Below are 26,227 nucleotides of genomic sequence, written 5' to 3' on the forward strand. Positions count from 1 at the left end.
CAATAGTATCAATATATTTACCCCCGAACCAAGAAATAATTTATGAAGATTTAGAAGAACTGATAGATCAACTATCCCCCCCTTATTGTATAATGGGGGATCTAAATGGACATCACTCCTTATCCATTGAACACTGATCTGAATAAAAGGGGACGTGAACTACAAATACTAAAACGATTTGGATTAAAATAAGAACAATTAGCAATAGATACCAAAATTTAGTACATCCAGTTATCAATTGGCAAGGGCAAGACATAGCTGATCCAAAATATATAGCAAATGCTTTAAGTGAAACCTTTGCCAAAATTTCTGCCACCACACCCTATCCAGCAAAGTTCCAGAAATATAAACATCATCAAGAAAAATACAATTTAAATTTCTCTACAAAATGTGTTGAACAATATAACCATCCAATAACCATAGCGGAACTCCATAAGGCACTGTCACGAGCAGAACAAAGTGCAGAAGGTCCAGATGGCATCAATTATATAATGATAAAGAAACTCAGTGAAGAATCATTACAATCTCTACTTCTTTTATACGACAGAATTTATATGGAGCACAAGTTTTCTAACATGTCACATCATGCGATTGTCCTCTCTTTCCCAAAACCTGGCAAAGTTCCTACCAATTTCACCAGCTGCCTAGGAAAATTTAATGGAAAAGATTATAAATGCAAGACTCATGTGGTAAACCATAATCTTTTGTGCCCAGTACAGTGTGACTTCAGGAAACATGATTAACTTTGAACCTCCTAATTAAAATAGAAAACAACATACGAAACACTTTCATTAGAAAAGAACATTTAGTCATGATATGCTTCAATATTGAAAAGGCATATGATACAGCATGGCACAATAGCATTCTTCGGGACATATATAACTTAAAGCTATGAGGACATCTCCCTATTTTCATCCAGAGTTTTTTACAGCACTGAAGGAGTACCACAGGGATCAGTCCTCAGTGCCACTCTGTTTTCAATAAAAATAAACTCGATAACCCAACAGATATCATCTACCATAAATACAGCTCTTTATGTAGATGATTTCAATATCTCTTTCCAATCCCAAAACATGAGAACAATAGAATGCCAATTACAAGGTGCAATAAACAACGTCAGCAATTGGGCTCAGGAAAATGGTTTCACGATCTCCACACAAAAAATAATAGGCGTGCACTTGTGTAGAAAAAGAAATCTTCATTTAGATCTGGAATTAAAACTTAATGGACAGTTAAACCCAATCAAGCCAACCATAAAATTTCTTGGACTTATTCTTGATGAAAAAAAAACTAACCTTTTTAGAATATATAAAGTAACTAAGAACAAACTGCCTCAAGAAACTAACTATTTTGAGAGCTTTATCGTCAACGACTTGGGGTGCAGTTATACAGAGCCCTCATAAGATCTCAACTAGACTATGGAGCCCCTAAGTACAACTCAGCCAAACTGAGTGCCCTGAGATGGCTAGATCCAGTGCATCACAGTGCTTTACATACAGTATTAGGAGCATATCGCACATCACTGGTCCAGATCCTATATGCATAGGCTCATGAACCATCACTACAACTCCGGAGACAAAACTTGCTGTTATTCTACACTGCAAAGATAAAATCAATACCTGACCACCCGACATGGACAATCCTACATGAACCAAGTTTGGAAAACTTATATAGAGCACATCCAAATGCCAACAAACCAGCAGGTATATATTTAAGAGACCTAATCCAGCAACGTAATTTAAATCTCAATCAGATAGTAATTTCTCCCTAAAGTTCCATATCCCCCTTGGGACACCATTCAAATGATATGTGATCTCCATATGTATAATTGGAACAAGGATTCTCTACCTAAACAAAATTTCTAGCAATTGCACGCAGCATACAGAGACCAACATTGCCATTCTACCTTGATATATAGTTCCAAAACAGAAACCAAAGTAGGAATAGCAGCCAAGTTCCTGAATACCACATCTCCCAACTGAGTGCAGCATTTATACTGCCGAACTGTAGTGGTGAGGTGTGGTGAGGGTGACGCCTCCATAGCCAGGTGGGAAGGAGCAGCAGTGCGTAGCACACGCTTCTTGATTAGACCGGGGTTCGAGCCCGTCACCACCAAATACGGAGGATGCGGAAAGGTCAGGGAATGACCACCGCATATCTCGGAGCAATATGGCCTTAGTTGCTAATGCTCCTAAAAACCAAATAACAAACAACAAACAAACGTTGGTGAGAAAGTGACCTCATACGATGGGATGTAGAAAGAATAAAAAGTAGAAGTGTGATTGGGTGAGAACGAAAACATTAAAAAATGTAGCAGCCTCCCAGGATAGTGCAGAATATTGACTGGAAAAGTAGCGTGATATAGACTCTGAACTTTGTGTAAGGAGAAAAACTGCAATCATAGTAGAAAAGAAAAATAGCATCTCGATTGCTTTCGAAAACCTATTGTGCACAAGAAGGAAGGATATATAGAGTATAGGGATAATAGATAGATGTATGAGGAAGAGTGACAAAGGTAGTGCTCGGCAGCTTGGAGTTGCGATTCCCATTCCTATAGTAGGACCCTGAATGTAGTTCTGGTAGTATTGTACACGTGTTTAAGTCATTTGTGCTATGAATGATAATAAATACCATATAAACATGTACCATTTTGGGTTAAAATCTTTAAAGTGTAAGGAGTTAAAATAAGATAATTAATAAAGTTACATGATATTAAAAATATATAACAACCCCAGTAGGTTAGCCAATCTGTGGGCACAAGTTTTTCAGACTGTGAAACACCAACGAGGCTAAGGGGTATATTCTGTACGTATATACACAGCCTGATAGGTGATGATGACTACTTCATATTATACTTTTTATATCTATAGGATAGCTGATTAATTTTTTTTTTATATAAAATATGGAGAGCTTTATTGAAATGAAAATGGAGGTAGGCTACTGGAAACATGTTATCCAGTAGTTTGTGTAGAGACATATTATATTAAGGGTGACTAGATTGTGGCTGTTGCATATAGTTGCTATTCTAATACATTGTCGTCAGAAAATGATGTTGGCATGTATTTTCTTTGAGATGTTAGAGTTGCCAGTGGGTGAAGTTGACTACTTTGAAGTTGAAGGCATTACATTTATTGTAGATATTTATGTTAGTCTGGGAGTTATGGAGGTCAATATCTAAGTCTAAATAATATGCAGAAAGGTTATTGCTATTAGTTTTTTTTTCAGTGTGACTGGTGGATAGCTGTAGGCAAAGTCTTGCAGGAAATTATTGCAGTTGATAACCAGCAGGTCATTGATGTATCTAAACATGCATAAATCTGTAGGTAAGGAAGTTTCTGAAAGGTACAGGTAAAGATCGGCTAGTATAAAGCTAGCCAGGTGCTCATGGGGTAGATAGACTGTACTGCCATCAAAGATGCAATTATTTGATATGCATATGTTGATTAAGAGTAATCTGGTTTACAGGTTATATGTTGATACTTACAGTATAGTTCTTTCATTACAAGTTTTAGATTAGTTAGAGCTGTGCTGGTGAACAGGCTGTTAATGTCAAATGTTGATATGTGAGGAATATTTTGATTTTTTAGAGCTTCTATTACAAGCAGATTATTTGTAATGATTCTGCTGTTGGGTAGGATGCTTAAGATAGGCTTGAGGAGCAGTTCTAAGGTGTTTCCAGGTTTATGAGAATAACTGTTTTTGCACAATGTGATGAACCTGAAGCCTGTGCAGTTTCTGTGACGTTTTGGAATAAAATAAATGTAAGGAAAATTGTAATTTTTAAAATTGATATTTAATTTTTTGCTGAAAGCAGTGTTTCCTCATAATAATACTACTGTTGTTGGTGACTGGTTTGTAGGTAGTACTGGAGTTCAGTTCTGCTATTATAGTTTGATAGTTAAAGGTTTTACAGGTAAATGCAAAGTTGTTTGAAGCTTTGTCTACTGAAATGCTTATGTAACTCAGCTGAGTGGAATTTGATGTTGGAGAAGCTGTATGTGCTGCCAGTACATACATCTAGGGAGAGAACTGTGTGAAGATAGTTTTATAGTTATGGAAAAGATCAGCATGTACGGTATTTATCCAGATTTGGAATGCGTCTATAGGGATATTAAATTTATAGAATAGTTTTAAGTAGAAGTTAAGTACATTGTGTTATAATTGTTTTTTGACCTTGGCAAATTTGTAGTGCTCATATATCTGAATTTAAAGCCATATGCCATTATGCTTTTGAGCTGCTGATTTTTTTTTGGGGTTAATATCTAGATTGCTAGTAATAATGTGTCCGAAATGAGAATTGACATAGGGCTGTAAGTTAGATTGTTTGCATATGCAACTATTAGAGTCTGGAGTTACATTGTCCAAGTTGGTGGATAAATGCTTATAGTTGCATGCTATTAGTCCAAAGGGTTTAGAGTAACTGAATCTAGATTTTATGTATAGAAGTTGGCAGGTAGGAGATTTGAGTGCTTGTTGATTAGCATTAGTAGAGGCATTTGATGCAAGAAAGCAAGCTTATGCAGCATCAGCCAAAAAAAAAAAAAAAAACCCACTTCCACTTCCCCCCTCTGTTCATTCAAAATATCTGTCCAGCTGAGCCTTAAACTTATTTAGGCTATCAACTTCCACAACAAGGGATGGAAGGCTGTTCCACCAACCAACCACCCGCTGGCTAAAGGCAAATTTCCACATGTCTATCCTACATCTGTCTTTCCTCAATTTGAATTTATGCCCTCTCAGGTGATTATTCTGAGCGAGAGGAAGAATCCCATCAGCATTGAGCATGCTCAAACCATTCAAGGCTTTGTACACCTCTATCAGATCACCTCGCTGGTGCCTAGTCTCCAGACACTGTAATTTGCAAAACTTAAGCCTTTCTTCGTAAGAGCACCCCTTTGTTCCATTCACTAATCTTGTTGCCCTTCTCTGTACTCATTCCAGCAGCTCTACATCCTTCTTGAAATGAGGCCTCCAGACCTGTATACAGTACTCTAGGTGTGGCCTGACCATTGCCTTATACAAGAGAATAATCACCTCCTTATCCCTGCTAGAAAAATTCCTATATATCATTGACAAGACACCATGAGCTACTCTTGCAGCCCGTCTGCACTGTCAAAGAACTACATATTTGCCTGCACAACCACCTCCAGATCCCTTTCATTCTCTACCACTATCAGTGTAGTACCACAGAGTTGATACGTTGCTCTGGGATTGCTGTTTCCCATGTGTAGTACTTTACATTTGTCAATGTTAAACTTCATTTGCCACCTCTCAGCCCATCTGCTCAACCTCTCCAGATCCTGTTGCAGCAGCATAGTGTCGGTAGTGTCCTTGACAGCCCTGCCTACCTTTGTATCATCTGCAAACTTCGACATTAAGCTTGATATACCCTCATCAATATCATTTATGAATACAGAAAACAATAATGGACCCAACACTGAGCCCTGAGGGACTCCACTAATAACATTAGTCCACGACGAGCAGTGTCCTTCTCCCCCTCAGCCACCCCTTTATCCACAGCAGCAGCAATTTGCCTCCAATGCCACACTGCTCCAATTTGTGCAGCAGTCTTCCATGTGCAACAGTATCAAAAGCCTTTCTAAGATCCAAGTATATAATATCAAAGTTATTCCCTGCATCCAGTTCCTTTGTGACTGCATCATAGTATCCAATCAAATTGGTCAGGCAAGACTTCTCCTTAACAAAACCATGCTGTGTCCGAGCTATAGCTGAAGTCTTGTTTAAATGATCCTGCAGTGCTTCTTTAACTAGTGCCTCCATTAATTTTCCTGGAACAGAAGTTAAACTCACAGGTCTATAATTACTTGTCAGCCTTTGATCCTCCTTTGTGAATTGGGGTGACATTTGCACATCTCCAGTCTGTAGGTACCTCCCCTGAGCCCAAGGAAGCTCTCATAATTATGGCTAAGGGTTTTCTTACTTCCTTTGCTGCCTCCTTTAATATAACTGGATAGATCCCATCCACCGCGGGTGCCTTTCTTGTGTTTATCTTCAACAATTTCTCCTCCACTTTACTCTCAGTTATTACAAGATTCTCTAACTTACGATGCAGCTATTGATGTTGATGCTGTCTATATTGGTAATGTACCTCAAGATTAGCAAATTCTCTAAACTATAATTACCGTATACTGAGTATATCTCGTGTTCGAAACAGAGGCCTTATTTTTTCTGCATTTCCTTTGGTTTTGGTGGCTGACTCCTGTGGAAAATGCCAAAATCATTGTAATTGTAGCACTAAGTACGATTCACATAACATAATTCATAATATTTTATTTACAGGTACTTATAGGCATTTTTTCCTATGGTTTCAACTGCTGGTTCAATTCCTTAGACAACCTCTTTTTTGAACATACATGAATTGCATGAAATTTAAAAGAAAATATATAAAAAAATTAACATCATTATATAAAAACAAAAAAAATATACAATTATAATGTTTTAATCAGTGAGACGGTTGGGTTTGATAGGAGGTACAGTTTTTTAATACAAGGATTTATTGTGGATAGGCTTACTCTCAGGGCTACAGGCTTTAGTCTCTCTCTCTCTCTCTCTCTCTTTTAAAGTGGAAAACCCTGTTTCGCACAAGTAGGAAGTGGAAAACTGCAATAAAATTCTAATTGCCTTTTCCGAAATTCGTGGAAATTCGTTTTGATCCAAAATTTGCTAATATTAGTGTTATTAAAGTGAATTTTCACCAACTGATCACTATGGATCTCAGCCAATTCTTCTTCCTCTTGCAAATTAAGTTCTAACGTTGGAAGGTTTCTTGTTGCAAATGGGTCTCTTACCCTCAAATATATTTTGATATCAAGAGATGGGAAGTAATGCTCAATTTTTGTCTTCAATAGCTCTAATGTTTTGCTTATTACATTAATTATTTTGGCAGTCAAGGGAAACATTTCTAAGTTTTTTTTCATTTACATATTTTTTCCCTACACTCAACTTTTCTTTAAAAATGAACTTTAAAAATGAACAACTCAGTAGAAGCGAGTAAATTTTCTTCTGAGCTTTGCATACTGATATTTATTTAGCTGCCAAATAAATTGCTAGAAAAGCTAATTTACAGCACCAAATTTCATCACTTAAATAATCACAAAATTCTGATTGCTCCAGCCAAAAAAAAATGAGCACTTCCTCACGCAACTTTGTACATACGCATAAGTATGTACAAGTTGCATAAAAAGAATGCATACTGATGTTCGGTGGCTATTGAAGGATAGCCACCGAACTTCAGTATGCATTATTAAAGAAAAATCATCAGACTCCAGTTCCTCACATGATTTTCCAAAAATACGTATTTTTTGTGGTCTAATTTTGACATAATTGACCATTTTAACCGCTTGATCAGTACAAGTTTTAAATCTGGTACGGCTGTCTTCAATACTAGAATTTCCCTTTGTAATATTATTTAATTTGTGTCGTTTTACTAAGTTTACAAATCCTTTTAGTGCTCCTGTCATCATGGGAGCACCGTCGGTACAAATGCCAACACATGACTTCCATAATATACCACACTTTTGTAAATAATTATTCATTATTTCGACAATATCTTGGCTGGTTGTTCTTTCAGTGAATTCTTCACAACAAAAAAAATTATTAATGATTGTGTCATTTTTGATAAACCTGACAAATGCTATTAATTAAGCTTTCCTGCTAATATCTGTAGAATTATCTACTTGCAATGCAAACGGTAGCCAAAATTATTAATATGTTAAACAACTTGAACTTGTTCTTCAATATCATCAGACATTTCTTTTATATGCCTGCTAATTGTGCTGTTCGAAAGTGGTACTGTCATTATTTTTTTCCAGCTTCCTCTCCCAAAATACTTTTTGTGATTACTGACAAGCTGGTAAAATCAGACTTTCTGTAATCAGGTGAGATTTTTTTTTTTTTTTTTTTGCCACCAGTTCAGCTACTAAGTAGCTAGTTCTTGCACTTTATCAGATATTTTAGGCATATTATAAAATTCTGTACAGTCAGTCCTCGTATAACACGTGTTTACACTACACGAATTCGATCATACACGATTTATAAATAGGGGAACGATATCTTATATAACACGAACAGAATTAGCTTATGCACGATTCGCCTGTGTTTACAAGAAATGGCAGTCGAATGCAGAATCACCCCAACCGAACGCAACACGATAGGAATGAAGAGAAGATTCTGAAAATGTATTTATGTTTTTTATATCAGTGAAGGGAAAACACATTTCACCATAATAACATAAAAACCAACACAATTCCTTCCACTAGCAGAAATGCAACTGGAAATTGTTTTTATTGTTTTATGGTAGTAACCCCTAGAAAAAGTGCTTTAGCAAAATGTGAGGTGTTAATAATGTATCTCTGCCTTTACGGTGTTGTTTATTCAGTTGCTACGCACGCGCAGCTTTATTTATGTGTATCAAGCGTGCCTCCTCATTTTGTAATTGTGCTTTATTCCCTAAAAATGAGTAAAATACTTAAAAGGTGTGAAAAGGAAGCGTCCTGGTGAAGACACTGCAGATTCAGAGAGAAAAAGAAAAGCAATATCGATAAACAGAGGCGGACTGGGTCAAAAATTCTTACCCGGGAAAATTTGTAGTGGCCTCATACTAGTGTTTATGGCCAAAATCACACCGGCCTCTGGCCCACCGGGGTTTCCCCTGTAAGGCTTATGGTCAGTCCACCTCTGTCGATAGAGAAAAAATATGAAATTGTGAAACGCTTTGAGCGAAATGAAAGACTGTGTGAGATTGCACGTGCTACAGACCTAAATGAGGCAATGCCGAGAATTACAAAGAATGCATAGAAAATAAAAACAACTTTCATAGCAGGAACAACTCAAAGTGTAATTAAAATCCATTAGATTAAGACCCAAAGAATTGGAAGAGATGGAATGGCTGTCATCTGTTTGGATAGAAAATCAAACAAAAAACAAGTTTGCTTACGATAGAAGCAAAAGAATTAGCAATATTCTATTACGTAATAGTCGTAATAAAATACTTACGTATTTTATTATGATAATTTATTGTGGTTGGTAATGTTTTGGTTACAAATGTGTGTTCAATCTTGGGTGGTCGGCACCTAACCCTATTTTTTCCCATAGGGCCTGTTTATATTGCACGATTTTGCATTGCACGAGGGTTTCTAGGAACACAACTATCGTGCTGTACGAGGACTGACTGTACCTTGGTTTCTAGTAGATGCCTGTTGTCTTTTAAAATACTCCATAGTTGGATGATAAATTCTCATGTTTCGTAGAAAAATGACGCTGCAATTTACTCAGCACCATTGAACAATTTTAAACCACATACCTCACATAAGGCGCCTCTGTAGCCAGGTGGGCAGGAGCAGGTGTGCATAGCATGTGCTTCTTGATTAGACCGGGGTTCGAGCCCGTCACCACCAAATACGGAGGATGCAGAAAGGTCAGGGAATGCTCCGGGAAATTATTAGCAAGGGATAAATATTTGGTGAAAGAAAATCAGAAGAGGCAACTTAATAACCAGTATATAAAAATCCCATTGCCAAATCATCATATTTATGACATGTCACAAATATGATGATGTTGATGGCTGCTCGTTTTTGTTTTTGTCATTTTCTCTAACTCGTTATTAAGTTGCCTCTTCTGATTTTCTTTCACCAAATATTTATCCCTTGCTAATAATTTCAAAAAAATTAAAGTTACTTCTAGAAACTAATACAGTTAATAGAAAATAAGTGTTCTATTCGAATTGACTGAATATGACATTTTAGAGATAAAAACACAAAAAGTACTTTTAAAACACAAAGGAAATTTTTTACTATGCTGCTTACAACTGCAAAATGCACTGTGGGGTGCCTAGGAGAGACTCAAGTGATAAGAATGGCCGAATAAAGGTGAACAATTCTAGTACTAGGAATCAAAACATGACATCACATTGACTGCTGGAAGGGGCTCTCGTATAACCCAACATAAATAAACAAATTTTTTATTTGAATTAATTTTTATTATAAAACTTGGATTTATTAATTTTTTTTATTTGCATTTTCGCGGCACACCAATGTACCATGGCACGCAGGTTGAGAAACACTGCTCTAACCCATATTTACACTTGCTAGTCTGTGTGAAATCACCCTGGTAGTAAGATATCCTGTCACACACATACTCTACATAATCTAAGTACAATCATTCAACTCACATAGTTACACTTTCATTTGGCACATATGAACTAATATGCCCAGTCAGCATGCACCCACTGATATACCAATGAGCAGATTCATCATTTACAATTGCCCATTCATTCCTGGTTGGTGGTCACATCCTAACCTTCTAGCTTAACTTTAGTTTTATCATCTTACACTTCTGTGGCCTATTCCTTTCAATTCTAAGTTATGTGTGCAGTTTATGCGTAACTTATGTGCACAGGTGTTCAGGTTACTTCTCTATGGTAATTTTATGAAACTTGATGTACCTCGGGTATTCTAAGCATGTCAAATTTTGTATCCTTCATTTGCCAATGGCCAATAGGAGGAGAGACTGTCAGATAGTACAGAAAGGATATAGTGTCCAGGTCTTTTAGCTCTGGGGGTTCTTCCCTAACTCCGCAATGATCTTTTGTGATGCAAAACAGACTCTGTAAATGCCAGAAAAGTATAGATTATAATGTAGTCTGCGTAGCGTAGTCTTGGGGTGTGTTGGTCTGTTGTTCTTCTGGGTTATTTGCCATTAGACTCTTGATAGATCAAGGTCCCACCATAGCCCATCCTTAACCACAGAGGTGAGCCAGGCAGTAGGGTCACGTAAGTCTCTGGTGGGGCAAATAAATGCTTGCAATGCCTATGCTTGTCAGGGAGGGCCAAAAAAAATTTATTGGCAATGAGCAGGAGGGTGACAGTTTATGTCTTAGAGACAAAGGGGAAAGGTAAAGGGGTGAATAATAATTAAAATCCATTAGATTAAGACTCAAAGAATTGGAAGAGATGGAATGGCTGTCATCTCTTTGGATAGAAAATCAAACAAAAAACAAGTTTGCTTACAATAGAAGCAAAAGAATTAGCAATATTCTATTACGTAATAGTCATAACAAAATACTTACATATTTTATTACGATAATTTATTGTGGTTGGTAATGTTTTGGTTACAAATGTGTGTTCAATCTTGGGTGGTCGGCACCTAACCCTATTTTTCCCATAGGGCCTGTTGTTTATATTGCACGATTTTCCATTGCACGAGGGTTTCTAGGAACACAACTATCGTGCTATACGAAAAAGAAGGTAGAAGGGCACTCCTGTAGAGGCAACCCATCCTCTCTTGCGGGAACTATTTAGAGTACTGATAGCATTTAGAGTGTTAGCCCACCAGGCAAAAGATGTGGGGGGCAGATCCCTTGGGTGAGAGAATGGGAGAAGAGGCATAGGGTCAGGGGGCCCTGTGTGCGGTTTTGGCCACATCTAGGCATTTTTTGTCTAAAGAGCTCTGACATCCCATCCCATGCTATGCTGCCTGAGAAAAGGAATCTGGTAGTGTCAGCAGAGGTGGTAGGTTACCTCCACCACAGTCGAGTTGGAAAGGGGGGTGGGGGACACTGTCAGACACAAGAGATAACACATACATTCCAACCAGTCACATATCTGTCGATCCTACAGATATGCACAGCACACTTTTTTTAACATATTGACACATTCTGGTGCACAAAACAAATGCATCTACACAATCACATCTTAGCATTAGTAGAGGCATATGATGCAAGAAAGTAAGCTTATATAGCATCAGCCAAAAAAAAAAAAAAAAAAAACTTCCTATTTCACCCATCCATTCGCTCCAAATATTTGTCTAGTTCTGTCTTTAATTTATTTAAGCTGTCAACTTCTACAAAGACAGATGGAAGGTTGTTCCAGCAATCAACCACCTGCTTGCTAAAGGCAAAAGTTCTACACATCTATTCTACAACTGTCTTTCCTCAATTTGAATTTATGCCCTCTCAGGTGATTATTCTGAGCAAGAGGAAGAATCCCATCAGCATTGAGCATGCCCAAACCATTCAAGGCTTTATACCCATCAATCAGATCACCTCGCTGGTGCCTAGTCTCCAGACACTGTAATTTGCAAAACTTAAGCCTTTCTTTGTAAGTGCACCCCTTTGTTCCATTCACTAATCTCTTTGCCCTTCTCTGCACTCGCTCCAGCAGCTCTACATCCTTCCTAAAATGAGGCCTCCAGACCTGTACACCGTACTCAAGGTGTGGCCTGACCATTGCCTTATACAAAGGGATAATCACCTCCTTGTCTCTGCTTGCAAAATTTGTATGTATCACTGTAAAACTCCATAGCCTGCTCTGGCAGCCCATCTGCACTGCTCAGAGAACTTCATGTCTGACTGCACAATTACCCCAGGTCTTTTTCATTCTCCACCTCCCTGAGTGTAGTACCACACAGTTGGTATGTTTCTCTTGGGTTACTGCTACCCATATGCAGTACTTTGCATTTTTCAATGTTAAACTTCAGGTGCCACTTCTCAGCCCATCTGCCTAACTTTTCTAGATCCTGTTGCAGTAGCATACTATCTTTACTGTTATTAACAAACCTTCCAACCTTTGTATCATCTGCAAACTTGGATATTAAGCCTGATATATCTTCATTGATATCATTGATAAATACACAAAACAACAATGGGCCCAGCACCAAACCCTGGGCAACTCCACTAATAACATTAGTCCACGTAGAGCAGTGTCCATTTATTACCACTCTCTGCTGTGTCCCACTCAACAAACCCTTTATCCATAGCAGCAATCTTCAATAATTTCTGTAGTTGTGTACTTTGTGCCGCAATACAAGCTCTGTAAAGGCCAGAGATATTGTGAGTTTTATTTTTGGTCTGCATTGTGTAGTGTTGGGTTGTGTTGGTCTTTCCTCATGCCATTTAGCTGCAGGGCCCGTCCACAGCCCCAGGAAAGCAGGCCAGGTAAAGTAGGGAATAGAAAGGTCTCTGGTAGGAGAGAACCCTGGAATTGCAAAAAGGACAGACAAGACAGGAAGGAGGAGTAGGAGTTATGTTTATGAAGCCCTTAGAATATTAAGGAATATGAGTATAGCCAGCAAAATGTTGAAATGCTTGGTGCTACGGAGCACTGAGAAAATAAAAAGAATGGGAGTATTTTATAGCCAAAATGACTGCAATGAGAATAATGAAAAGTTATACAGATAGATAGTGAGCCAGTAAATTAAAATGTCTTATAATGGGAGATTTTAACTTTACAGATATTGATTGAAACTTGTGGGTTGTTCATACACACAGTAGGAAAACTTTTCTTAGTTTATTGGATGACTACTTGCTACACCAGCATATTAGAGAGGTAACAAGCGATAGCAGTACCCTTGATCTGATTATCAACACTGATTCCTCATGCATTAAGAATCCCCAGATAAAAGAACCACTGGTTGGCAGTGATCACAATATACACTCATGAACCAAAACATTATAACCACCTACCCAGTGTTAGAACCTATAGTACTTAGTACCGTGGTTATAATGCTGTCTTTTTCCTTGTTAACCACTTGCACTCGGTGTGGCATCAACTGTACAAGATCAGGGAAGGTGTCTTTGGGTATCCAGGATGTCCTCTCCAGCTAGAACAGCACATAAAATGCTTGGACATCATCCTCAAACCAACCATGCACAATGTAGGCCTTGTGACATGTGGCATTTATCTTGTTGAAAGAGTCCAGTGCCATCTGGATACTTAGTCACAATGTAGGGCAAAACTTGGCCCAAAACAATGCCAAGGTATGATCTGGCAGTAAGGGTGTGTTCAATGGAGATGAGTGGATCCAGTGACATCCATGAAAGCATTATAAGCCATCTGTTGTCCCAGACAGCACATTTTTTTTTTTTTTTTAATGAGAACTCCAAACACGACAGGTGTTAGAACCTATAGTACTTAGTACTGTGCTTGGGTTGGAGGTTGAGAAGAAGAAAGAAGATAATTGTTGACATTAGACTTGAACTTCTGTAGACTGAAATTTTCAGGACATATTTATGAAGGAAGATTGTTCCAGAAAATGGCAGTTGAATGAATAAACAAGGAAGATGAAAAGTTGGTTCTGTGAGTTAAGTTGATGAGTAGATGGGTGTTGGCTGACCCCATGTGGAATATCTTTTTTAATTTCAGGGATTTCGACAAACATGAAGTGTTTCCCAGTATATCTTTCCAAAACTGAAATCTTTCTTTGTAAAAAGCAAACTTTTGTTCCCCTTGCCAATCTCATAGTCTCTCTTCCATTCCAACAGTTCTACATTCTTCCTAAAATGATGCCTCCATCTCCCTCACAATTGTTGACATTAGACTTGAACTTCTGTAGACTGAAATTTTCAGGACATATTTATGAAGGAAGATTGTTCCAGAAAATGGCAGTTGAATGAATAAACAAGGAAGATGAAAAGTTGGTTCTGTGAGTTTGAAGTTGATGAGTAGATGGGTGTTCGCTGGTGGCGGCACATGTTCAGACTGTTTTGAAAGAGAGAGCAGGAATTATAGAAGCCAATTCAGAAGAACAGTTTCCCTTGGAAGTATCTGTAGAAAAAGCATGCAGCAGAAACAGAACAGTCTATGAAACTGTTATAGATGAGTCATTAATTAACCTAACTGCCGTCTTCTGAATGGAATCTAGAAGCCTGAGAAAGGTTTTGGGGGCACAGCCCAAGATGTGGGAACAATATTCCACGGTAGGGCAAATTTGCGATTTGCACAGAGTGAACAGCTTTTTGGAAGAAAAGTAACACCGAGAGCGAAAGAGAAAACCAAGTTTTTTAGAAGCAGAGGAAACAATATCTGTAATGTGCTAGTGCCAAGAGAGATTAGAAGTCAGTGTGATCACCAAAGATAAGCATAGGAACTGAAGAATCCTTTTAGCAAGATATAAGGCCGGACTGAGTTTTAGAAGGATTGAAATCAACTAAGTTGTCTTTGCCCCACTGGAGAATTACCTGGAGATCGGCATTTAAGGAATTGGATATTCGGGAAGTTGAAGCTGATTGAGCAGGACAAGGTTTTTAAAAATGGAAAGTGGATTGCAATGTGTTATCATCGGCAAAACTATGGATAGGATTTTCAGTCAATGGAAGAAGGTCATTAATATACAAGAGGAAAAGAGCGGTGGAAAGAACTGGACCTTGGGAGACACCAGCATTAGTGGAGAAGTTAGAAGACAGAGAGCCATCTACCATTACCCTCGGTGAACGGTCAGAGAGAAAACTGGATAACCAATTACAAAAAACAGTTGGTAAACCATAAGATGGAAGCTTGTTCAGAAGACCTTTATGCCAACACGATCGAAAGCATTTGAGATGTCAAGAGCAACTGCTTATGTTTCACCAAACGTTTCCATTGAATTTTTCCATAAATAGGTAACATAAGCCAGAATATCACCAGTGGATCGACACTGACGGAATCCATACTGGTGATCGTTGATCAGATGGAAGGATTCTAGGTAGTTTAGAAAGTGACGGTTAATTGATTTCTCTATTACTTTAGAAAGTGTACAAGTAATTGCAATGGGTCAATAATTAGATGGGAGGAATTTGTCACCCTTTTTAGGAACTGGCTGGATACGAGCGAATTTCCAAGCAGAAGGAAAACCGCCTTTGGAATAAGAAAGTGAAAAAAGGTGGCAAACAAGAGGAGTAAATTCAGGAGCACAGGTTTTGAGAACAAGTGGAGAAATACTGTCAAGACCTGGAGCTTTCTGAGCATCAAGATTTTTCAGAATCCTTCTAACATCATTTTGATGGAAGAACACAGAGGGCATTGAATGGAGTGTGTTGGGAATGTTGGCAGGTGATTGATCAAGATCATTAATACACGAGTTGGAAGAAAAATGGGATGCTAGCGGGTCAGCTTTATTCTTAGCTGAAGTGAGAATAGAACCATCTGGTTTTGACAGAGGTGGGAGCAGAGATCGGCAAAAGTTGCAGCCAATAGCTTTGGCACGAGACCAGAATGCTCGGCTACCATTAAGGCAAGAAGCAAGTTTTCTACTCTTAGCCTGTTCAAAATCTAGTTTGGAATGATTAATAACTGCTTTAGAATTGTTGCAAGCCTTGGTGTAGACAGAAAATGAAACTGAAGAATTGGAAACAAGCCAATTACGATATGCAACATTCTTCTTTTGAACAGCCCTAGCACATTTATTGGAAAACCAAGGTTTAGATAAAGGAAGAGATTTTAAAGCGGAGTGTGGAATAATAGATTCCATTCCTACAAGAATAATTTCACTGACACGATCTGAGGAAATGTTGACATCAGAAGTTTTGAAACAGTAATCCGACCAAAGAACAGAAATATTGCAGGTCATCCCATTTTGCATTCTTGTAATGCCGAACAACATAAGGTTAGGAATAGCCATGGGATAAAGGCTCCATTGGAGAAGAGACAATCACCAGGTTGTGATCTGAGGTGCGCAAAGGACCACTCACTTCAACTGTGTACTTAGAAAGGTTGTTTGTGAGAAAAAGATCAAGCATGTTGGCTGTATGGTTAGGATTGTCTGGTTTTCTGGTAGGTAAATGAACAATCTGTGCAAGGTCATTAGTAATTTTAAAAGTCTCAGCATCTCGACCAGCTGGGTCTGTGTAACTAGAGAACGGGAGCCAGAAGTCATTCACCTTGACTGTAAGACAGTGGTAGTTTCCCCATCCCGGCACATTAGATGGTTGTGTCCCTCTTCAGACTATTCCTGCGACACTTTAACTACAGTGTACCTTGAACAGCTGACATTGCCTGTAGTAGCTGAGAAGCTGACCCCCCACCCACCTTCTTAGCTTTGTAGTGAGAAACAGACAGGCACTACCCATGATCTCACTATATATGCTGCACCAGTTGGTGTGGAATGGGTCCACTCATGAAGACAGGGTGATCAGAATATTTTGCCTCATGAGTGCATATATTCATGTCGGATTTACTTAAAGATATAATTACTGTCAAGGGTAAAGAGATGAAATTTTTTTCATAAAAGTGACTACACTGTCACACTTAAATTGTTTTGTTGCGATGAACTGCAAATTCTCAGTGGGAAGTAATTTAGAAGCTAAAGCTACTAGGCTTGTTGTGCCGACTAAGATATACTATTCAAAGCTTAGATCTATATGGATGTCAGATGAACTGAAGGGACTAGTGGCAGAGAAGAAAATTGTATGGGATTATTATAAATTATCAGGGGGAACACACAAACCTGCACTAATACAAACTAGTGTGCAATCAAGTACTGGGGGGGGGGGGGGTTAGGCAGGCTAAAGCAGATTATGAGAAGTCTTTGACTAAGAATGCAAAGAACAGTAGCAAAGCATTCTTTGCTTGTGTTAACACTAGAAGGAAAGCAGTGAATCACATTGGTCCCACTAGATATAAATGACATAACTATTGATGGTTATGTTGGTTGGTTGGTTGGTTGTTGAAAAACTGAATAAATATTTTATCTACATTCACATGTGAAGTATTTAGGGATGAGAATACCACAAGTATACTTTGGGGACTAAATCATTTTGTGGTAAATGAGAAGAAAACAGAAGAGAAATTGTTGAAGCTAAAAGTAAATAAGGCACCTGGAGGACATGGAATCCATCCAATTAAATTCAGGAGAGAAGGAGCAAACTTTAGGCCATAATTATGAGAGCATCGTTAGATTCCAGAAAGGACCCTATATATTGAAAATGTTCGAATGTTTCCCCAATTCACAAAGGAGGATAAAAGGACAAAGTAAATAACTACAGGCTTGTAGGCTTGACTTCTGTTCCAGAGAAAATAATAGTCATCATAGAGTGAGTGATTAAAAAAGTATTGGAGGATCATTTTGATGGTAATGCAGTTATCTGAAAATAACAGCATGGATTTGTTAAAGGGAGTTCTTGTCTGATCAATCTGATTTGTGAGTGTGATAGAGTAACAGGACTGGATGCAAAAATTAATTTTGACTAATTGAATTAGTAAGTCCCTCAAGGTTCAGTTCTGAACCTCTTATTTAATGATATTGATTGAAGTCATATCAAGCTTATGTAATTTTACACATGATACATAGGTTGGCAGGGTTAATGACAAGAATCAAGGATATTACTGTAAAAAAAAAAAAAAGCCTAGAAAAATTGGACAGATGGGTTGTATAGAAGTAACAATCGAAGTTTAGCAAAAAGAGACTTGGAGATAATTGTACAATCTGACATAAAGTTCTCTGAGCAATGCAAACAAGCTGATAGAACAGCTCAGGAGTTCTATTAATGATATACAGGAATTTTTCCACCATTGACAAGGAGTTGATTATCTCATTGTATAAGGCAATAGTTAGGCTGTATCTTCAGTACTGCATGCAGGTTTGGAAACTTGATCTGCCCAAAGCCACAGAGTATAAAACATGTCTAGCAATAGTTTCTAAATACCATAACTGAGATTCATACATCTATTAAACACACACAGAGAGAGAGAGAGAGAGATCGATCTGTCTCCACCCTTTACCCCCAATAAACTTAAATATTTAAGTTGATGAAGTTGTTGACTTTAGTAGGGACTAGCGCAGTGACAGGAAGTTCAGATCAGCCTAAGTTCAGACTAAGATCAGCTCTGGTGTGGTTTTGGGGCTTCTCGGTCCTGTGCTCTGTCATTTTTTGAAGATTATGAAGTAATGGACCCGTGTGAATGATCACAGGTCCATTAATATTTCCATTCCACGCAGGTTTATTAGTGAAACCTGTGTGGAATGACATCAGGTGGATTAGTTCAGTCTATGGGATTTCATAGGACTTAACTGTATAACCTGTGTTGAGTGACCATCAGGTAGGTTGTTAATGAGAGCTTAGATAGTAGTGACCTTCCCCTCTTAGTGTAGCATGTGATGTTCTTGCCACAAGGCCAGTAAAAAAAAAAAAAAAAAAAAAAAAAAAAAATGGTCACTCTGTTTCTGTTTAAATCTCTTTTATTGTATCTCTTTGCATTTAAGTTGATCCACAGTTTGGGCTCTCTGTTTATAGTTGTTTATTAATACGCTGATATTGTTTGTTAAGATACTATGAACAGATGAGACCTGTTTTGCATATGTGCAGAAGCACAGGGGACAAATAGGCATATTGGCTGACTTAAACATAAATGTAAATACCATAACTAAGATTCATATAATATCTGTTAAAACACACACACACACACACAGATCTGCCACCCCCACCCCAAGTAAGTTTAAATATATGAGGGCCAGTGGCACAGTTTTTGTTGCTGAGTGAGCCTAATCTCAAGAGTTCCCCCTTGTTGTTCTGAGCAGAATTGACTGTGCTAGGCTCAAATATATATGGGAATTTAAAGAAGTGATAGTTAAAATATGTACTGCTTAATTTTTCAATCTGAGATATATACTTGTATATAAATTTAAAAAATACATATTGTAGATTATGATTGTCTATGACCAATTTTTTCTACTCATATTTAGGTTGGCATTTCCAGAGTCTTTGCCGAAGTGCTTCCTTCTCATAAAGTTATGAAGATTCAGCAGTTGCAGGATAAAGGATTGAAAATTGCCATGGTTGGAGATGGAGTAAATGATTCGCCTGCTCTTGCAAAGGCAAATGTGGGAATTGCTATTGGTACTGGTACAGATGTAGCAGTAGAAGCTGCTGATGTTGTACTAATCAGGGTATATCATTTTTTATTTTTATAATTATAATATATTTTTTTTATTATTATTAAATTCTGTAATTGAATTGCTTTGTATATTCTTGTCTTTTTTACTGTTTTCTATGTATTATGCACATGGTTTAGTTTACTTTGATTGATATAATTCCTAATGGGTATAATTTCATTTTCATGTAATACAAGTATAGGTTGATTGAAACTTTGCACAACACAAAATTTCAAATGAATGGTATTTGGGCAGTACAAAATTTGAATTAGCCTGTATGAGAAAATAAATTCATATTTCTCTGCTTATTTTTTTAATCATTATGGTTCCACTAAAGACCAGCTGGCTATTTGCCCTTCAGGTTTCAGCTTATTAGCATTAGTAGAGGCATATGATGCAAGAAAGCAAGCTTATACAGCATCAGCAAAAAAAAAAAAAAAAAAAACCCTTCCCATTTCACCCATTCATTCATTCCAAATGTTTGTCTTGTTCTGCCTTGAATTTATTTAAACTATCAACTTCCACAACAACAGATGAAAGCTGTTCCAGCAATCAACTACCCGCTGGCTAAAAGCAAATTTCCGCACTTCTATTTTACAACTGTCTTTCCTCAGTTTATGCCTCCTCAGGTTTGTAATTTTCAGCAACAGGAAGAATCCCATTATCGTTGAGCCTGCTCAATCCATTCAAGGCCTTTTACACCTCAATCAGATCGCCTTGCAGGTGCCTAGTCTCCAGATGCTGCAACTTGCAGAACTTAAGCCTTTCTTCGTAAATGCACCCCTTTGTTCCTTCTCTGTACTTCTTCTACAACTTACATCCTTCCTAAAATGTGGCTTCCAGACCTGTACACTGTACTCAAGGTGTGGCCTGAACATTGCCTTATACAAGGGGATATCACCTCCTTATCCCTGCTCACAAAATTCTTATATATCATTGACAAGACCCTATGACCTACTCTGGCAGCCTGTCTGCACTCTCAGAAAACTTCGTATTTGATTGCACAATTACCCCCAGGTCTTTTTCATTCTCCACTACCCTGAGTGTAATACTGCACAGTTGGTATGTGACTCTGGGGTTACTGCTACCCATATGCAGTACTTTGATTTGTCAATGTTAAACTTCAGTTGCCACTTTTCAGCCCATCGGCCCAACTTTTCTAGATCCTGTTGCAGTAGCATACTGTCATTAACAACCCTGCCAAGCTTTGTATCATCTGCAAATTTGGACATTAAGCCTGTTATTTATGCCTTCATCAATATCATTGATAAATATACAAAACAACAATGGGCCCATCACCACTAATAACATTAGACCACAAAGAGCAGTGTCCATTGATTGCCACTCTCTGTCTTCTCCCACTCAACTATCCCTTTATCCATTGTAGCAACTTACCCTTAATGCCATACTGCTCCAATTTGTACAGTAGTCTTCCATGTGCAACAGTATCCAAAGCTTTCCTGAAATTCAAGTATATGATATTAAATTATTTTTTGCATCCAGTTTCTTTGTGACCACGTCATAGTATCCAATAAAATTGGTCAGACAAGACTTCCCCTTAACAAACCCATGCTGTGTCTGAACTATAACTGCTGTCATCTCTAGATGATCCTGCATTACTGCTTTAACCAGTGATTCCATTATTTACCCTTGAACAGAAGTTAAACTAACAGTTCTGTCGTGCTCGTGTCACTTCCTCAGTCCGTGTGGACTTCCCCCGACTCTAAGGATGCTCTCAAAATTATGATTAAGGATTTGCTTACTTCCTTTGCCGCCTCCTTTAATATAACTAGATAGATCGCATCCACCCCGGGTGCCTTTCTTATGTTTAACTTCAACAATTTTTCCTGCACTTTGCTCTCAGTTATTACAAAATCATTTAACTCCCTGTTAGAGTTTGATAAACATCTGGCCCTCTCATCCTTGAATAACTCCTCATGTGTGAATGTCGATGTGAAATACTCATTCAGTTTATCAGCTACCTGAGCATGATCATCTACAGTCAAATCATTGATATCAAGTGAACCAATCTGATTCATCTCCTTCCTTTTAGAGTTTATATAAGTAAAGAAATCCTTGCTGTTTTTCTTAGCATCTTTTGCCAAAGATTTCTCATAATCTGCCTTCGCTTGTCTAATCTCCTTTGTGACTTGATTACAGATTAGCTTATATCTACCATAGGCTTCCATGTCGCCTGACAATTTATATGCATCCCATGCATTTTACTTCGCTGTCACAAGTCTCATTAGTTCATCTGACATCCATTTGGGCCTAAACCTAGAACGGTATTTCTTAGTTGTTATGAAAAGCCTAGTAGCCTCCAAGATTAGAATTTGCTGTTGGTAACATCATCAGTTAGTCCCACTAGAATTTAAAAGTTGTATAGAATTTAAAAAATCTCTGAGATCATTGCAGTCACCTTTATGAAAGCAAAGACCTTCCCTTTACCCCTGATGGTAGTTACATCTTTATGTAAATCCTACATCAGTACACTGATAACTGCCACCCAGTGGTTCCTTTATCTGTAAATTCTTAATGCATGAATAATCACTGCTGATAATCAGATCAAGAGTGTTACTCCCTCTGGTTGCCTCTCTAATATGTTGCTGTAGAAAACAATCATCCAGTAAATCCAAAAAAGTCTTGCTAGTGTATGAGTGACCAAACCACAAGTTTCAGTCAATATCTGGGAAGTTAAAATCCCACATTAAAAGACACTCTAATTTAGTGGCCCACTCTATTTCTGTGTATAATTGTTCATTGTACTCATCAGAGTCATTAGGCTTATAACAACCTCCTACCCTCATTTTTGCTTTCCCAGTGCTTATGTCACACCAGACTGACTCAACATTGCACTGTACATCTATGTCAACACGATGCACTTCCTTAGGTTTTATGCTTTTCTTAACTAACAGCATAACCCCCTTCCCTTCCTATCCTGTCTATCCTTTCTGTACTGATAATGAAGCCCACTAGGTTCGAAACGATCGTTTGGGGGGGGGGGGTATCCTCTGAAAATAAATAACAGTAGTCTTCTCTACTAGAGAAGTGTTATTTATTTGAAGTAGTGCAATACCAGCTATCTCGTTGTGAAGGCTACCCACAATATGAGATACTGTTAAAACGATGCCTTTTACACTACATACGTAGTTCAAATTTATGGGTTAACTATGGTGTATCTACACCGATATTATATAGTTAATCCTTTCTGTACATAGCATACTTCACAAATTACAATTCTGTGTTTCTTATATCCACCACGTCTCCGATATCCCAACGATATCCACCTTTCATGTCTTAACCAGCACCTCAAATTCATCAAATTTATTTACTGTACTCCTAGTATTGGTGTACATGCAAGTATACATGCACCTGTTCTTACTCTTAGTTACTCTAACACATCCCATGTATTTACTTTTTCATGAATCCTATCAGTTCCATAAATCACCAGCAACTTGCTTTCCTGGCTGCTGCTCATTCCAATAGAAGCAATGCAAGAATCATTTCCACTTCTGCCTACAGCTATTGTTAATCTGTTTGTCTGTGAATCCCCCTAAGCTACAGTTTTCTGATCCACCTAACATTGTCTCGATAGCTTCATCAAATATTCTTGCACCCTTTCTATTTAGGTGTATCCCATCCCTGTAAAAACAATCTCTCCTGTTAACAAGCACAGATCATGCTGAGAAAAATTCTACCCCCATGAGCCTTGCACAATCTCTCCAGTGCCGAATCGATTGACAAGGCTCTCATCATATACTTCCTCTCCTATTGTGTCTCTCCTATCATATACTCCCGTCTATTGTGTCTGTGCAGGATTGCAGATACTTTCAAATTTAACCCTAACTCGTGACTTTTTTCCAACATTGACCTTTACTTGTTAAGTAAATCAGCAGATCTCTTACACTTAATGTCATTAATGCCAACGTGTAAAACAATATCACCTTTTGTGCCCTTAAAGATGATATCTGCTCTGCAACGTCATCAGCTTTTGCCCCTGGCAGACATACCCTGGTCCTATTCTACCCATCCTTTTTGTACAATATATTTCCCGTTTCCTTGACAATTGAGTCACCGACAATAACCAGCTCCTGTGGGACCAGCACATTCTGCCTTGAAGATTGCCACTGTGTTGCCTGGTGCACAAGAGTGAGCTCTGGCATTGAGTTGCTCTGAGAGATTGATCCCCCCCCCCATTTTAATCCTTCAAGGGCATCTACCCAACTCTTCAAACTCTCATAAATGCCCATCAGAACATTGAGTTGGCATCTTATTTCTTCACATTCTCTGCACCTAGCGCACACAAAGTCATCCTTCATGGCTAGATCATGTCCTGTTCTAGAAAGATCCACAAACGTCACATTTTGCACATTTTTTTTAGACTGTGATGCATTGGAGAATTGCTCCCCCCTTTGGTTTTTCCCCAAAGTGGGGGGGGGGGGGCGATTCTCCAATTTCGCTACTTTGTGCACATTGCTTTGCTACTCTAGTTTGGGACATGATTTCCATTAAAATATAATTTAATTAACAATAAAAATTAATAAGATTTATAAATTAATTGATTAATTGCCAATACTATACTAAGCTAACAGTGCTATGTATTACGCTATCTAGTTTTACGTTATACGTTACGCTATTCCGTAATGTTCTAATATATTACAACGATGGCAGCAAGTTTTGACTGGTACAAGTTTTACCAATACTAAGTAATAACCTACAAAATCTCTATCTAAATTCAAAATAAGCTAAGTATCATAACTAGGAATATAAAACCACTTCTAGGAAATAAATTAATATGCCAATTAAGTCAATAAAACAGAAAAAATTTAAGAAAAACTTTTCTATTAGCTGGAGCCGTAAAAACTTCGCTCACACAGAGCTACTCTCATTCCCAAAATTATGTTCGACTTCAAGGCAGATATCATTATCCATGGTTCTGCTAAGTTGCTGATATCTTTTTAAATTGTATAGCATCTTCTGAAAATGTAAAATCTGCTATACATTTAGAAATTTTAGACACTTGCCAGGATAGCTGTTTCAAAGCTTGCTGACTTCTCATCAGCTGGATGTCTCTATTAGCAAACATATGCAAATTTTGATTAATGTATTTTACTAAGTCTAAATAAACAGTTGAGTGGTGTATGGAAGTAATACTTTCATTTCAATGCTTAATGATACTTGATATATGTTAATATGTGAATTTACTGCTGTTTCATATTAACTACTGTTTGCTTGTTTTTTTGATAGAGAAGAACGTTACATGTGATTTAGAAGTACCAAAACTATTACTTAGTTATCTTATATTAACAGATGAATTTGCCGAATCATTACCATCATTCTTGTGTAAAAAATACTTTATAAAAGAGTGGCTTTATGGAAAAAATTTAAAAATGCTTAGTTTATATTAGCATACTAGTGCACAACATTGCTCTTTTAAAATATGTTTTAATTTTTCAAAACAAATTTTAAAAGGGTAATGATTATGCACTAGAGTATGGGGGGGGGTATCAAAAAGTTCATACCGTTACCTAGAAATAATAGCCCTTCACAGAAACTTTTGAATTCTTTTCTGTGTACCTCCATGTATAGTAACACATTTCTCCCGTCTATGGATCAGTTGTTTAATGCCTTGATCATAAAGTCCACACTTTTTACCTGAAACCACGATTCAACTTCATTGATGACTTCTTGGGGACAAATCAAAGCGTGTCCACGCAATGGTTTCTTCATTTCTCGAAATAAGAAGTCTGACGGTGCTAGGTCAGGAGAATAGGGTGGATGCTGCAGTAGTTCGAAGCAGCACTGGGCATCAGAATTGGTGGTGGCAATGGCCGTGTGAGCCAGTGCATTGTCTGACAGAAGACAGACACCTTTGGTTAACATTCCATGCCTTTTCACCTTCAAAGCATCACATAACGTTTTCAAATGATTTCTGTAGTATTCTCCGGTAAGTGTGGAACAACGAGGTAGGTAATGTGTCAGGATAACCCCTTTTCTGTCCCAAAACATGGCTGTACAACATCACCTTCTTGCAGATGGAGTGTCTTTGCCTTTTTGGGAGATTGGGGGATGCTGTGTTTCCACTTCTTTAACGTGTCTTTAGTCTCCAGATCATACTGGTACACCCAGCATTTGTCATTTGTCACCAACCAATCAAAAAAACTCTAAGCATCCGCATCACGCAAATCCTGCAGTTGGTGAGAACATCGCATTCGACATTGCTTCTGCAAAGGCATCAACAATCATGGAACCCATCGTGCAGAGACCTTACACATGTGCAGATGGTAATGTAAAATGCTCTGGGCAGATCCATAACTAATTCCCACTGCATTTTCAATTAAATCAGGAGACTGAAATGTAGATTTCCGTTAGCTTACTACTCGTTGTTGGCGGGAGATGAAGATGGAGATTTTCATTAGCTCTCTATCAGAAGACGAAAATGTAGATTTTCGTTAGCTCTCTCTTTCAATTGACAGGAGACTGAAATGTAGATTTCCGTTAGCTTACTACTCGTTGTTGGCGGGAGATGAAGATGGAGATTTTCATTAGCTCTCTATCAGAAGACGAAAATGTAGATTTTCGTTAG

At 37.9% G+C, this 26,227-nt stretch overlaps 1 protein-coding gene across 2 annotated transcripts in view; it reads left to right on the forward strand.

Annotated features, from left to right (window-relative positions):
* Window positions 1–26,227, forward strand: part of ATP7 (copper-transporting ATPase 1) — a 260,566-nt gene that overhangs the window by 207,287 nt on the left and 27,052 nt on the right. For both annotated transcript variants that reach the window (XM_090372608.1, XM_090372616.1), the window contains exon 17: window positions 19,453–19,656. In XM_090372608.1, the coding sequence (XP_090228734.1) occupies window positions 19,453–19,656 (204 nt within the window). The remainder of the gene's footprint in view (window positions 1–19,452; window positions 19,657–26,227) is intronic.

This window comes from Mastigoproctus giganteus, chromosome 1 (assembly GCF_048544385.1).
Source record: "Mastigoproctus giganteus isolate SK-2022 chromosome 1, ASM4854438v1, whole genome shotgun sequence".
Classification (NCBI taxonomy): Eukaryota; Metazoa; Arthropoda; class Arachnida; order Uropygi; family Thelyphonidae; genus Mastigoproctus; species Mastigoproctus giganteus.